At 39.4% G+C, this 14,128-nt stretch overlaps 1 protein-coding gene across 2 annotated transcripts; it reads left to right on the top strand.

The window, feature by feature from the left end:
- The first annotated feature begins 17 nt into the window (after positions 1-17).
- On the top strand, positions 18-13,453 carry PLEKHA3 (pleckstrin homology domain containing A3). 2 transcript variants are annotated; one of them, XM_085228586.1, is made up of 8 exons: positions 18-206; positions 3,780-3,896; positions 4,937-5,092; positions 7,775-7,911; positions 9,938-10,102; positions 11,065-11,108; positions 11,637-11,752; positions 12,992-13,453. In XM_085228586.1, the coding sequence occupies exons 1-8, from the start codon at positions 167-169 to the stop codon at positions 13,117-13,119; spliced, it is 903 nt and encodes a 300-aa protein (XP_085084712.1). In that variant the 5' UTR covers positions 18-166; the 3' UTR covers positions 13,120-13,453. The 2 variants fall into 2 exon arrangements, with proteins under 2 accessions (XP_085084712.1, XP_085084713.1); XM_085228587.1 differs by lacking the exon at positions 9,938-10,102.
- The last annotated feature ends 675 nt before the right edge of the window (positions 13,454-14,128 follow it).

Here is a 14,128-nt window from a genome sequence, read left to right as displayed (position 1 = left end):
CTGGGCCGCTTCTGGGCTGAGCCGCTTCTGGGCTGAGCCGAGCTGGGCCGGGCGGCTCCGCCTCCGCGCAGGGAGTAGCGGCGAGCTGAGCCCCAGCTCCGCGGCGCCGCCCGCCCTTTCCCCACGGCGGAGCAGGAGGATGCGGCCCGGAGCGGGGCTCTGAGAGATGGAAGGAGTCCTGTACAAGTGGACCAACTACCTGGCGGGTAGGCGGTGGGCCGGGCCTGCGGCGGCCTTTGGAACGGCCGGGCCTGCGGTGCGGGGCTCTGGGCCTCGGCCCTGGGGGGTTGCGTGCGGGCACCGGCGTCGCGCCTTGCCTCGTGCTGGGTGGCGGGCTCCAGCTGCGGGGCTGAGCCCTGCGTTTCGCTGGGGGCTCTGGCAGCCGGGCGGGGAGCCTCCGTCTCAGCGTCTCGTTCTGCCAGCTTGGATGTTGCTCTTTCTTTTCCGTCTTCATGAGAAATGGCTTTTATTTGCTGGGTGCGGATCTGCTGGGTAGTGTTGCTTGATGTTGAGGACTTGCAGAATGGTTGAGTTGGAAAGGACCTTTAAGATCATATAGTTCTAACCCTCTGCTATAGGCTGCAATACCTCCCTCTAGCCCGGGTTCCTCAGAGCCCACCCAGCCTGGCCTTTAATCCTTCCACGGAAAGGGCATTCACAGACTTACCGGGCAACCTGTTCATAATCAGGTAGGGTTACCCGAAATCTTCAGTGCTAAATGTTCCTGAAGTCTGAATTCTCCTAATAGGGTTTTGGATGTTGGTTTCTAAAGTCTCTGCTTCTTTGTCCTAACCTGTAAAACATATAAAAGCTGGAGTTCAGGGTAAAATATGCAGGAATTGTATCTGTAGAGCTGCTGTGGAGAGAAGTGCACCACAGATCTGCATTATCTGCATTTGCTGACTGAAAGCGCAGCTTTGTTTGCTCCATCCTCCCATAACAGAGACAATGTCTCTGTCTGGAGATAGCAGTGGGTAGGCTGCACTTTCAAGGTGGAAAAGATTTCTTTTCCAGTGCTATAATAGAACTGATTCTGCCTGTAGAGTAGGTTGTGCTGGATCCCATGCTGTGCCTAATCAAGCCTCTTCTTGGCCTCCATTGACTTCATTGCCTCTCAGTCTCCTGCTCCTCGTGTGTGCTGTTCTGCTTCAGAGAATTCAGGTTTTCAGTGTGGAGTGGTGCAGAGCTCTAAAGGTTTAGAAAACAGGATACCTTGTGGTGTTTATTACAAACTTCTCATTTGGAGTCTGTTACTTAATAGGTAAATATGTAACAGTAATTGGAAACGCTGTACAATAGACAGTTACATGTATGTGCGCATGACTGCCTCTAGTAGTCAATTCCCTCTAAACTACCAATCTGCAGGACTCTTCCTTCCACGTGTGTTGCCCAGCTGAGGGCATCTGCTGGTGTTGCATTTGAAAATTACGGTGTCAGAAATTCTCTAGAATTTCCTGAGTATAGCAGGGAACCAAGTTTCAGATAACTAAGCATATTACTGATTTTTTTTCAGTATTGTTACCAACCTTGTTGTTACTCTGCTCTGTGTTTTTGTAGCTAAAAAGAGGCCGTAGTATTTATTGTAGTTTTCACAGTAGTAGCCAAGCAGCTTGTTATCATTGCTGAAGCATTGTGGAAAATATTATTTAGTTTCCTTCTTTAACAGCAAAGGAGACTCTATTCTAGCTTCAATAATATGTTGATGTTTGCATCTAAGGACTTGTAAAATACAAATTTTGTGAAGTGTTCTGTCAAATATCAGATTTAGCTACTAATCTAAACTCAAGTTAGAAGAAATGGTTTTGTTCTTCGGCTTACTTTTGTGGGGCACCTTGCTTCTGTTTTTTTCCAATGCCAGTATAATATGAGGCAAAAGTAATCATCTGTATACAGTCCTTTTTTATCAGAATAAGACTATTCAGAAGCTTGTTGACTTAATGCATGTGCTAAGGAGATAAGGGCAGTTCAGAGTGCAACACCATACCGCTTGGGGAAAAAAAACAAACAAACAAAAAAAAAACCCTAGTGCATTTCAGAGCTGCGTTTTGTAGGACACGGTCTTCTGTACAGTCATTTAGTTGCACGTTGTTTTAGTATAAGTGGTTTTGTATACATATAACTTGAATTTTTTTTCCTATGGGATCTGGGGCCCCTTAGTGATTGTGGGTTTTTTTGCTTGTTTGTTTGCTTGTTTTTAATATTCTGTTTTTATGAGAATGTGGATCTGCCTATTGAGTACATGCCCGCGTTTTGAAAGATAAAGATATATGCTGTTACAGCTAATATATAACTTAAAGAAATATTGCACGTTATTATTTCCTTATCTTGGAATTGCGGTACTGGTACAGGCTGTGGAGGGAAGTGATGAAGTCACTGTCCATCTGTCCACTGGAGGTATTCAAGTAATGTTTAGATGTAGTGCTGAAGGACATGTTTCCATGTGCCTGGTGGTGATGGGTTTGTTGCTAGATTTGATGGTTTTCTAACCTTAATGAGTCTGTGATGCTGTAGTTCATATGATCTGGTCCTACACTTCTTGAATTAGCATTGACACCGATAATGACTAAACGTGAGCAGTATGAAGCCTTTAGCAGATGTTCAAGAGTGATGGCCGTCTAAACTGCAGTGTTACAACATGCGGGTGCTAAATGGCTGCAGCTTGGTTTGCTGGTTTGGTGGCACGGTGAGTCCCAAAGACCACATCATTGTGTCACCAAATATGTTGAGGCCTTGGCCATACATTACTCCTGTCCCAACTCAACCAAACAGGAAATTAGAAATGTGGTCTCAGGTTGTAAAATAAAGGGATAATCTGTTCATATTGCCTAGCTGATACAACCTATAACGGGTCCAAGTTCTTGGTATGCTCTCAAGGAATACTTAAGTTCTGTGTTGGGTTTAGAAAGAAAGGTAATTTGCTAGACAAAAATATTTTTTAATAGTATTGAGAACTATGGTACCCTTTCTACTGAGCATTGAGTTTTATGAAACAGCTCTAAGAGAAATAAATAGAAGAATTGTTGTCATGGGCCCTCACGGCTTAAAATATATTAGCATTTCTATTTGTCATAATGCTGTATAGAGTTCTCAGAGATACCTGTATAAACTGCTCAGTTTTATAGCAGAATAAAGTCAGTGATCATGAAATAAGTTTGCTGATGCAAAGCTGGTGAAAATCTGAGTGGAGCTGGTGTAATCTGTCCTTGCAAATGACTCTAAGTAATATAAGCTGCATCTCAGTTCCCAGTACAGTGCTTGATATTAAGTTGTTGAGCAGTAGAGCTGAGCTACCTTCAGAGACAATGGTGTGTCAGTGGTCAAGTGTGGCATGCAAACGTTTTCACTGAAATACAGTAGGTAGTGGAGACTGAACACGGCAGTTGTGATGGCAGTTGTTTATTTCTACGACTGTAATCTAAAGGAAGTTTACCTGAAAAATGTCTTTGGACAAAGATGTTTCTTCAGAGGTATCCCTTCAAAATGGGATTAAGCAGTGGCTAAATTAAAATTTCATTCTGCAGTAGAATGGAAAGTAGTGGAAACTGAAATACTGCCAATCTTTCATTCAAAAAGAATGGGAGTGAATTAGCTGTATAATACTGGTGTGATGATAGAGCAGCTCTTGTCTTCAGACCACAGACTCTTTATTTCCTGTTGTGTCATGGGATTGCTATAATGTTTGCATCATTTATAAAAGATTTAACAGCCAAAGAGATGCATTTGATTTGCTATTTAGTAATTAACCTAAACTTCCTTTTTCATGTTTTTGATCTTACCAGGTTGGCAGCCTCGGTGGTTTGTCTTAGACAATGGGATATTGTCATACTATGATTCACAGGATGACGTTTGCAAAGGCAGCAAAGGAAGTATAAAGATGGCTGTGTGTGAAATAAAAGGTAAGAGTTGGATTTCTGCTAGAAGAAATTTTAGGTGTTGGGGAGGTAGAAGAGACTACCCAATGTACAGTTTGCATCATAGATTTTTTCTTCTTCTTTTTGTGTATTTATAGTTTAACATGATTGCTTTGTAGTTTACGAATAATAGAGTGAATTATGAAAAGGTAACAAAAGAAAAGGTTTGGGGCATTTAGAGCTTTTTTTTTTTTTTTTAATTATTGTAATTCAGAACCCACAATATATTCCTCTTTGTTCTGAATAGTTGTGCGCATGTGGCCTATGCTTGAAGTGGCCTAGGCTAATTGTTTATACCTCTTTTCAGTCATGTAAGGGACTGAAATGCTTATTTTTCAGAAGAGTGGCAGCAGTATCCTGAAAGGGGAGATGCTTAGAAAGCAGAGATGCTCAGTCTTTTGTTTTCTTGAGTCATTTTTGTTGTTCTCTTCTTATGGTGTATGAAAGATACTAGGTGAAGTCTGGATTTGATTATCTCCTATGTCCATGGCTAGTGGGAAGTGGATCTGGAGAAACTGTGGTTGGTAATGTGAACTCAGCAAAGTATCCTGTTGAAGACAGTAATGGATATAATGGACTGTAAGTGGAGTCCACCTCGATTCTTGTTTCTAGGGCTGTACGATCTGACAGCAGAGGAAATTAATTTGCTTTTTAATCCTCTAAAATACTTTTTAGTCCTCTATAAATACATCTTGCAACAAAACTCTTAAGTCTGCCATCTTTAGATCAGAGTTAGAGTGCAGCTGTTACTACAGGTTAGTGTGCAGTGAATTGTTAATGCGGTAAGGAAATGTCCTTTTATTTGCGTTGTTTCGTGTTTGATGTTCCTGCCTTTTCTCTTGAAGAAGATGCACTAGGGAGCTGTTCTGGGCTTTCTGTTGTTTGGCAGCAGTACAGTGATATTGCTTTGAGATTTTTTTATTTAATAAAAAATTGTTACCAGGTTAGAGTGTGTGTGTTGTTGTTTTTGTATTTTGGTTTGGTTTGGTTTTCTTAAAACTTCTTTTTTTCTTTTATATCTTTAGTCCATGCAACAGACAACACCAGAATGGAGTTAATCATCCCAGGAGAACAGCATTTCTATATGAAAGCAGTTAATGCAGCTGAAAGGCAGAGGTGGCTGGTAGCACTGGGAAGTGCAAAGGCCTGTTTAGCAGATACTAGAACAAAAAAGGAGAAAGGTATGTGTGTTATCTAGAGCATGCACAAGCCAAGCACTTTTGCACATTTTCATGTAATGATAGCAAAAATACTGTCGTAGAAATTCAGCACTGTTGTCTTTAAAATAGAAGTTGTAATCATTTCTAGTCATCTGTAGGGTATATTTCCCCATGGTATATGAGTTGTGGTAGGGACTGATGCAAATAACTGTGTCACATACTCTGTTATTGACTTTATTTTGCTGCTTATAGGCTTTATCACTTCTTTGTTTTCTGTATTGCTTTTCAATTTAGATTACTTTGCCCTCTTCAGATTTGTCCTGCACCACGTATCTGTTTGGCATTCCAGGAATGTTGCTGTGACCATATGAAGCAGCATAGCCACAGCTGCTGTGAATATGAGTTCAGTTTACTTCAAAGAAACTTGTATCATTTCTCCTTTAACAAATACTCCATGTTTGGTTAAGAGTCTGACTGTAGGCAGTTAGGAACAAGCAATTTAAACCCAAAGTCTATGGAGTTTGGATATCTGATTTGCCGGCCTGTTTCTTAGAAGGTATATATGTTTCTTAGTTTTTTGCCTAATGCATTTTTACAGACATTGCAGTGGTGTCTTTATTCTGTTATAGACTACGAAGAACCACTTCTATGTAAAATCAGTCACATGCTTTATTCTTAAAATTTCTGAATGCATTCAGCGCTGTCCTATTTGACAGTAAGGCATCCTGAATTTTAATATTTGGGCATTGTTTAAGTTTCCTTTTGTGGAAGAGAATTCTTCCAAAAACCCAGTGGATGAAATCACCTCCACTACAGGAAGGCAACACGCAAGTACTTTACTGAATCAAACTAAAAGCCTCTTATGAAAACCAAAATCAAAATATTTAAAGGGTATAAATGTAAGAAAAAGAATGTAAATAAGGTGATCTCTCCTAGTTAACCCGAGGTGTGTACAAATGTGAGTATACTTTCATCTTTCCAAATCTTTTCATAGAATAGTTGAGTCTAGAGGAGACCTCTTGAGATAGTATAGATCTATATACCCGCTCAAGCAGAGTCAGCTACAGCAGGCTGCCCAGGACCACAGCCAGTTAAGTTTTAGTATCTCCAAGGATTGAGATACTACAGTTTTCTGATAAAACAGTCCACTACAACAGTACAAAACTATTTTCTGAAGCTTGGATGAAATATCCTATGTTTCAGTTTTTGTACATTGCCTTTTTTCCTGTCATTGAGAACAGTCTGGCTATGTCTTCTTTAAATCCTCCTGTCAAATACTGAGTTATCTACAAACTGCTTCATATTTGCCCACGCTTTAATACTCGCAGCTGCCTCGCTTTCTCCTTGTATGTCAGAGACTCCAGTCCCTTAATCATTTTCACAATCCTTTGCCAGACATGATCTGGTATGCTCATATCTTTCTTGCATTGAGGAGTCCAGATTGAACAGAGTACTCCAGATGTGGTTTCACAAGCCTTGACCAGAGGGAAAAGATTACCTTCTTGACCTCTTCTATTGTGAGAAGCATCAGTAACTTACTGTTATGACCGTATTGTTTGTAGTGGTTATGAAGCCATTTAATTTCAGCTGCTGCCGGTCTGGTTCTCTATAATTGCTTTTATTTTCTGCACAGTATTTTTGCTGTCTTGATGTAACCATTTCTGCAGTCTGCTAAATTTTCATTCAGTGACTTTTTTTTTCTATACTGCACTGTAGTTGAGACAGCTTTCAACTTTATTTTCTTGTTATATGCTTCTTTCTGATTGTCCTTCAGGCAGCATCAGTTACCAAAAAGTACAAGCTAATTGTCTAGTGGTATTCCTTTTTTGTTTACAACCTCTTGGCCCCGCACAGCTAAATCATTTGGATTGTGCAGTTTATTAGCAACAGATTATGGGTGCTTTTAGATTGCTGGTGATTGCTGTCTGCAAAGTGTGTGAGGCTAATCAGAAACAATGCAATGCACATGGAATAACTAATAGTAGTACAGCCTGGCCACAAGAACACTAAATTATAAAACATACTCTATAGAGATTACAAAGTTTCCTGAGGAAGCGCTCAACATAGCTGAGTGTGTGAGCCTTACCCAGTAGGCAACCTTATAGTGTGGGGAACAGAGTTACAACCCATTCAGATTCCAGGAATCAGAGATTGTCTGTCTCTCACTTGTCTGCGAATGTATCTTCCTTATCTTCCCACTCTCTTAAGCCAATTTTTTTTAGCATTTCTTACTCTGCAGATGGAGCTTGAGTGACTCTAGTCATTACGTTTCTTTGTTCTGATTGGCATAAAATTGTCTTGCACCTTGGAGGCAGGTAGCTTTTGGAATGGAGGTGTGTTTGGTATTGAGCAGAGTTCACTAAAGGGTGGCATTTTGTAAAAAGGATGGCAGAGTTTTGGCCCAGGAGTAGCAGGTAGACAGTTTGATGCCACCAAGTCCCCATCGTGGTATTCTTTTTCTTAGAGTCAGTCCATCGGGTTTTCTTGAAGTTGATGATGTCTAAGGCTACCTATGGAACTACTGTGGATCAAAGAACTTGGTTGTAGTCTTCACTCCACTCTACCTTCCATGCCATTTAATTGAACACAGACTACATTCTGCGCTTGTACCTCTGTGAAAGATCTGTACCTAAATTTCCAGTAAGTAATGATAGTTTAAGCAATTATTGTGCTGTAAGTTGATATTTCCTTTATTTCTTACAGAAATAAGTGAGACCAATGAATCTCTTAAAACCAAAATGTCTGAACTTCGTCTCTACTGTGATCTTCTAATGCAGCAAGTTCATACAATACAAGAATTTGTTCACCACGATGAGACTTGCTCTCCTCCTAGCATTGAGGTATTGCATTTCTGTAATGGCATTAGGTATCTTATTCAGCTTAAGGTTCCACTGACAACTTATGTTCTTTTCCCTTCTTCATAAGTTTGAGAGATCTATCTTCAACTCAGTTTTTGAATGCCTGTGTCTATGTAATACTAATATTGGTTGAAAGGACGAAAGACCTGTTATATCTGCTTCTAGTAAATATATAATAGCATTTGTAGGAGAAGTGCTAAGTCATGGCCTGAAGCAGTGATTGAGCACCTGGTGGGAAGGCAGGGCCAACCTAGGGGAGCCCAGGTGTATGCAGTGCACCTGAGTGACCAGAAGGGGTGAAGGCAGGATCTGCCCTTTCCCAGACCTCATTTAAGGGTTGGCAGTATAGGCAAGGGTATCTTGCTGGAGATCCCTGCCTTTCTGCCTGAGACATTCCAAAAGTAAGCAGTAATTCTTTCCTTTGTTTCTGTGTCCATGGCTGCTGTGTTTGGACTTGTTTTTATTTGCTGTAGCCTAGGATTGTGCTACTCCACTATCATTTGCTGTATTGCTGATTGGAAGAGTTTTAAAGGAGGATGGGGGGCAAGGGAAGTGAGCCTTCCATTGATAAGGTGTGGAATGGCATAGCTATATTAGAGGGACAGGATGCTAGAAGGGGCATGGAAGGACTCGCTTCTTTGAGAGGTGCTGGCAAAGCTGCAGTCCAGACAAATGCTATGATGATGAGGGAGTGACTGCTGGGGTGATAGAAGACAATGGAGAAAATCAAGGAAAATATATAAAAGGAATTTAGGAGTTATTCTTTAAGGAGACGACAAGACCAGCTGTCCAGCTTGAAGTGTCTCTACACCAATGCACGTATCTTTGGAAACAAATAGGAGGATCTGGAAGATACTATGCTACTAGAAAACAGCAATATAGTAGCTGTCACCAAAACCTGGTGGGATGATTCCCATGATTGGAGCGTGGCTAACGATGGCTACAAGCTGTTCAAAAGGGACAGGCAACGAAGGAGGGGTGGGGGTGTTGCTATCTGTGTCAGAAAAGGAATAGCATGTGAAGAGCTGTCCCTTGAAGAATAGTTGTGAGCAAGTCAAAAGCGTTTAGGTGACAGTTAGAGACTGAGGCAGCAAAGGGAGCCTTGTGATTGTTGTCTACTACTGGCCACCTGATCATGAGGTTCAGCAAGTCCAAATGCAAGATCTTGCACCTGAGTTGAGGCAACTCTCTCTATCAATACAAGCTGGGGGGTGAAAAGATTGTGTGCAGCCCTGGTGAAAAAGACCTGGGGATACTGGTGGATGAGAAGGTGGACATGAGCCAGCAATGCGCCCTTATAGCCCAGAGACCCAACCGTATCCTGGCTGTATCAAAAGAAGCATGGCCAGCTGGTCGAAAAGGGTGATCCTGCCCTTTTACTCTGTGTTGGTGAGGCCTCACCTGCAATACTGTGTCCAGATGTGGAATCCACAGTACTAGAAAGGCATGACCTGTTAGAGCATATCCAGAGCAGGGCCACAAAAGTGATCCAAGGGATGGACACCTCTCCTATGAGAATAGGCTGAGAGAGCTGGGACTGTTCAGCCTGGAGTAGAGAAGACTCTGTGGTGGCCTTTCAGTATCCCAAGCGGAGCTACAGGAAAGAAGGGGACAGATTCTTTAGCAGGTGACCCTGCACAGCAAGGGGGAATGAGTTGCAAGCTCAAAGAGGTTAAATTTAGGTTGGCTATAAGGAAAAAATCATCGATAACTCGGATGGTGAGGCACTGGAACAGGTTGGCTCAGAGATGTGGTAGATACCCCATCCCTGGAGACTTTCAAGGTGAGGCTGAATCATGCTCCTGGCAACCTGATCTAGCTGTGGATGTCCCTGTTGATTGCACTGGAGTTGGACTAGATTACCTTTAAAGGTCCCTTACAACTGTAAGGATTCTATGATTCTCAATTACTGTTAGGTCTTAATAGTAAGGATGGAATTTAGTGGAGATAGGGAAAAACTGTGTCTGTCTTTTTTCTTGCTTATACTTCTGCTTTCATTTGCTTTCAGAACATGAATGAAGCCTCTTCCTTGCTTAGTGCCACGTGTAATACTTTTATCACAACACTTGAAGAATGCGTGAAGATTGCTAATGCCAAGTTTAAGCCAGAAATGTTCCAGCTGCCTCACCCTGATCCCTTAGTTTCTCCTGTGTCACCATCACCTGTCCAAATGGTTAGACACTTTTAAAATACTTTTTTTTTCTAAGGGTCATGTTGTTGTTTATGGGAGGAAAAATGGCAGAAAGCTGTGTGCTTTGATGTCAACAGATGGAATCTTGACTCTGCTGTGTTCAGTGCTGGTTTTAAATATTTAGTAAATCAATGCTTCTCTGTTTCCAGTCTTTGTTTTCTAGCCTTTACATAATCAGAGTAATTTGTCATACCTATCATGATCCTGATACTGAGATATCTATGAAATGAGATTTAAATACTAGAAGCACTTCAGCAGTTTAACATATCTTTCAATGTATATCATTCAAAAAAGTTTATATTAATGTAATATAATGTTATTTATCAAAAAGGTAAATAATAGTAAAGATACTGCTTGCATAACTTTTAGTTACTAATCATTTCTTTTAGGAGGACAGTATATGCAGAATCGTCTTAAATATCTTGTTAATTGCATATGTAGATTCTAAGATGGGCTGTATTGTAGCTTTTTGTTGTGGCAAATCCCTTTATTTGCTCTTTGATCTCATCTCCTTATCTTCTTCCAATCTATTTATCTTCCAATTTATTTATTTAAAGTAATACCTTTCATATGTAAAAGTTTGGCAGTGGCGTCAGAAGAACCACAAAGAATCAAAGGACAGAATTTTGGTTTTGTTGTGTGTGCAGAATGTAAAATAAATGTTTTTTTGGTAGGGGGGAAGACTACCTCAGTATTTCTGTTTATCACATATTTTGCTTAAATTGCATTTCCTGTGTGAATGCTTTAGCATTGGTGGCAATCCATCTTTTTTTTTTTTTTCTTTTCTTTTTAGTCAAAACAGGTTGTGTTTTGTTTTGTTTTTAACAAAAGTTGTTAAAATAAAAGAAAATCATCCGCCCTCTTTGTGATGTTGTAAATAAAGTATAACAATGTCGGTGTGAATCATTCCTGTAAATAACTTGTGACTTTTTTTGTCTTCCTAGATGAAGCGTTCCATTAGCCATCCTGGTCCTTGTTATTCAGAAAGGTACTTTTCTATTCCATTAGATTTTTTTCTCAATACCCTCTCTGAACCTGCTAGCACTAAAATTGAAGTGTGAGATAAAGTTCATTTGGGGGGGGAGGAAATTAAAAGGCGTAAGTTGATCTGCTTTTGAAAATTAAGGTGCAGTGTCTTTGGCAAATAATGGAGCTGCTGTGTCTGTTACTTGCTCTGTAAATATTTATTCATGCTAGAAACTTCATGCAAATGACTTCTGCTAATTTCATAAAATTAGACATGTAGCCTGAAGTGCTACCATTGTTTTTTGGGTTAGTCTTTCAGATTTTTGAACTGTTTTCTTCTACATGCAAACAACAAACTGCATTTTTTTTTTTTATTTCAATTTTCAGGGTTTAAAATTATGAAAATCAAGGATGTTCTGTTGACCAGGTCATTTCTGTGTTAGTATAGTGAAAAACATAATTGATAGAACAACAAATCTATAGTCAAAGTTGTTTTAAAATTTGGGTTCTTACAGATTTTTCTTACTAATATAACTCATTTTGCTTATAGGGATAATCACTCTGTGAAAGAACCAATTTCATCCCTCCATCGGTTATCACAGCAACGCAGAAGAACACACTCAGATACAGAATCTTACAGTGACACTCCCCTGGAAGATTCTCAGAGTAAGTTTGGAGGAGGGATGGTTTTCTTCTATATCTTTCTGTAGAATTCATTACCCTGTTTATGTCAAGTGTTACAGTGCTGATGCCAGTGTAAGGGAAAAGATTAGGTTATACATTTCCTACACTACAGATTGAAGCAACTTTATTATGTAGCTGATTTCTCTGGTTTTCATTCATATTGATAAGAATCTTACAGCTGAAGCTGAAGTATTGAAATGAGTAGGACTGCTTGTAATCTAAAATGGAGATCTAACTAAAACAGGAGTGTTTGTACTAAATAGTAGTCTCTCCTGGTTAGATGGGGCCTACTGAGTTAGTATTTGGTTCTGTGGTTTTTCAGTCTTGATTCTTGCTGTCCTTCAGACTCTGTCCTAACTCCTCTCAGAAAGACTTTTAACTTGACTAGTTCTTCTTGACTAGTTCTGGTTTAGTCTTGCTTTCTTCTGGAATGCCTAGTGCATCACTTGGTTTGAAAAAAAAACCTGAGGCCTGTGCAGTGCTTGAAAGCATGTGTGAGCCTGGAGAGGTACTAATGCTTTTATGCTATCATGGCACAAATATTTGCACCTCCACACCGTTTCCTTGGTTCTCTGATGCTCACATATTGTGGAATGACAACCTCTTTTGCCTCAGTCACCTGCCACCAACTTAGGATCTGCCACCAGAAATCCCAAGCTAATAAGCTTTGTTTAAACTCCATTCTGTGTATCACTGCTAATGTAGCTGCATGTCAGTATTGATTTGATTGTTAACATCTGGACCTTCTTCACCAAGCTTAACTCTTTCCAGGATTGCTGAAAAAGTCTTGTTCCTGCTAATACCAGACTTTTCTAGTTATCCTAGTTTTTCCTCTTTCCTGACAGGTAATCTAATAATACTCAACTTGCAGAAGTCATCAATTTCATTTTATTAATAGAAATTGTTTTATGTAAATGCGTATCAGTGCATCAGTGTTTTTCTTTCTGTAATCAATCTTTGTCATACAGCATTTGTCTGCGCAGATAGCTGTCCTTCAAATTCAATACTAATTGTTTAAAAAAGGTACCAGATGGATATAATGAATGTTCACCTAGTATACATTACCCTTGTACATGATATTGGTGGAAATCTTGTAGAAGTCCAGAGTAATTATGCATCTTATCCCTTATGAAGAGCAAAGACTTAACAAGTAGAATAACTGACAGATTGGGTGAGGGTATTTTTTATTTGAAATTTAAATACTTCTTGATATCTTCATAGGATCTGCTCACTGTCCTGGAAATGCTGTAAATGGAGATCTGGTGTCATCAACCATTCCGGAAGAAAATAGATCGATATCAAATGAAAGATCTGACCTTGAAGGGAGTCTCTCATCCTTTTCTTCCTGAAGAAGCTGAAACTGTTTAAATTTTCTATAAAAAATGCTATGCAAAGGCTGCTGTAATTATATTGTTATTATAGGAAGTAGTAATTTCCCTTTTTAGAAGGATTTCTCTGCACTTTATAGAATAACCTGAAAAATATCTTTGAAGTGTATTTTATCTTTATATAGTTTATTTGCAAGAGTATTTTCCTAATATTTCACAGTTTGAATGTGCATTTTTTTGGAACAAATGATGGTTTAAAAGATAAACATCTACATTTGTAAATGTTGTTCTTTATAAAAAGTTTGAAGGTCTGACTGATACAGTAGTAAACCTGCAGATTATAAATTTTAGCAAAGAGGTTTTGTTTTGTGTTTTTTTTTTTTTCCTTTTTGGAAAAAGTGCAGCTTGTGCCTGCTGATCATTTGTATAAGCAGTCTGTCTGGAGCTTTGATGGCCCTGCAGGGGCTTTTTTTTGCCTGAGTAAGGACTGTGGGACTGGGCATTGATGGATCTACTCTAGCAGCATGATGGTAATTGACATTGCCTTCTTTAAAAACACAAGGGTATACATAATCTGGTCCTTCTTTTTAGACAATGAGAGTAGAAATATTTTGTGTATTTTTCTATTAAAAAAAAGTATTCAAATAACTTAATATGAAGCATTTGTATCAAGCATTGGATATTTAATAATTGTATTTATTTATTCTTCTTTTGCATCAAAATTTTTTTACCTACTTTCACTACTAAAGATACAAAAATCTACTGAAGGTTTCAAAATGGGCATAAATTGTTTCTGGTGTGTGTAGCATCACAAGTAGCTAATGCAGCGCTTCTAATATATATATGGTCATGTAATACTTTGCTAAAAACACATCTTATAGAAGTAAGAGCTGAACTATTAGACCATGAAGCTGCTGTTGATATGGATAGGTGTATCTGTATCTGGACATATTTTATTTATGACATATTTATACAAAGGGAGCTTCTGTTTTGGTGATTCCTTTATATTGTTTCAGGATGGTATACACCA

Source organism: Meleagris gallopavo, chromosome 7 (genome assembly GCF_905368555.1).
Source record: "Meleagris gallopavo chromosome 7, MGAL_WU_HG_1.1, whole genome shotgun sequence".
NCBI classification, from domain to species: Eukaryota; Metazoa; Chordata; class Aves; order Galliformes; family Phasianidae; genus Meleagris; species Meleagris gallopavo.
This window is presented reverse-complemented; position numbering and strand designations above follow the sequence as displayed.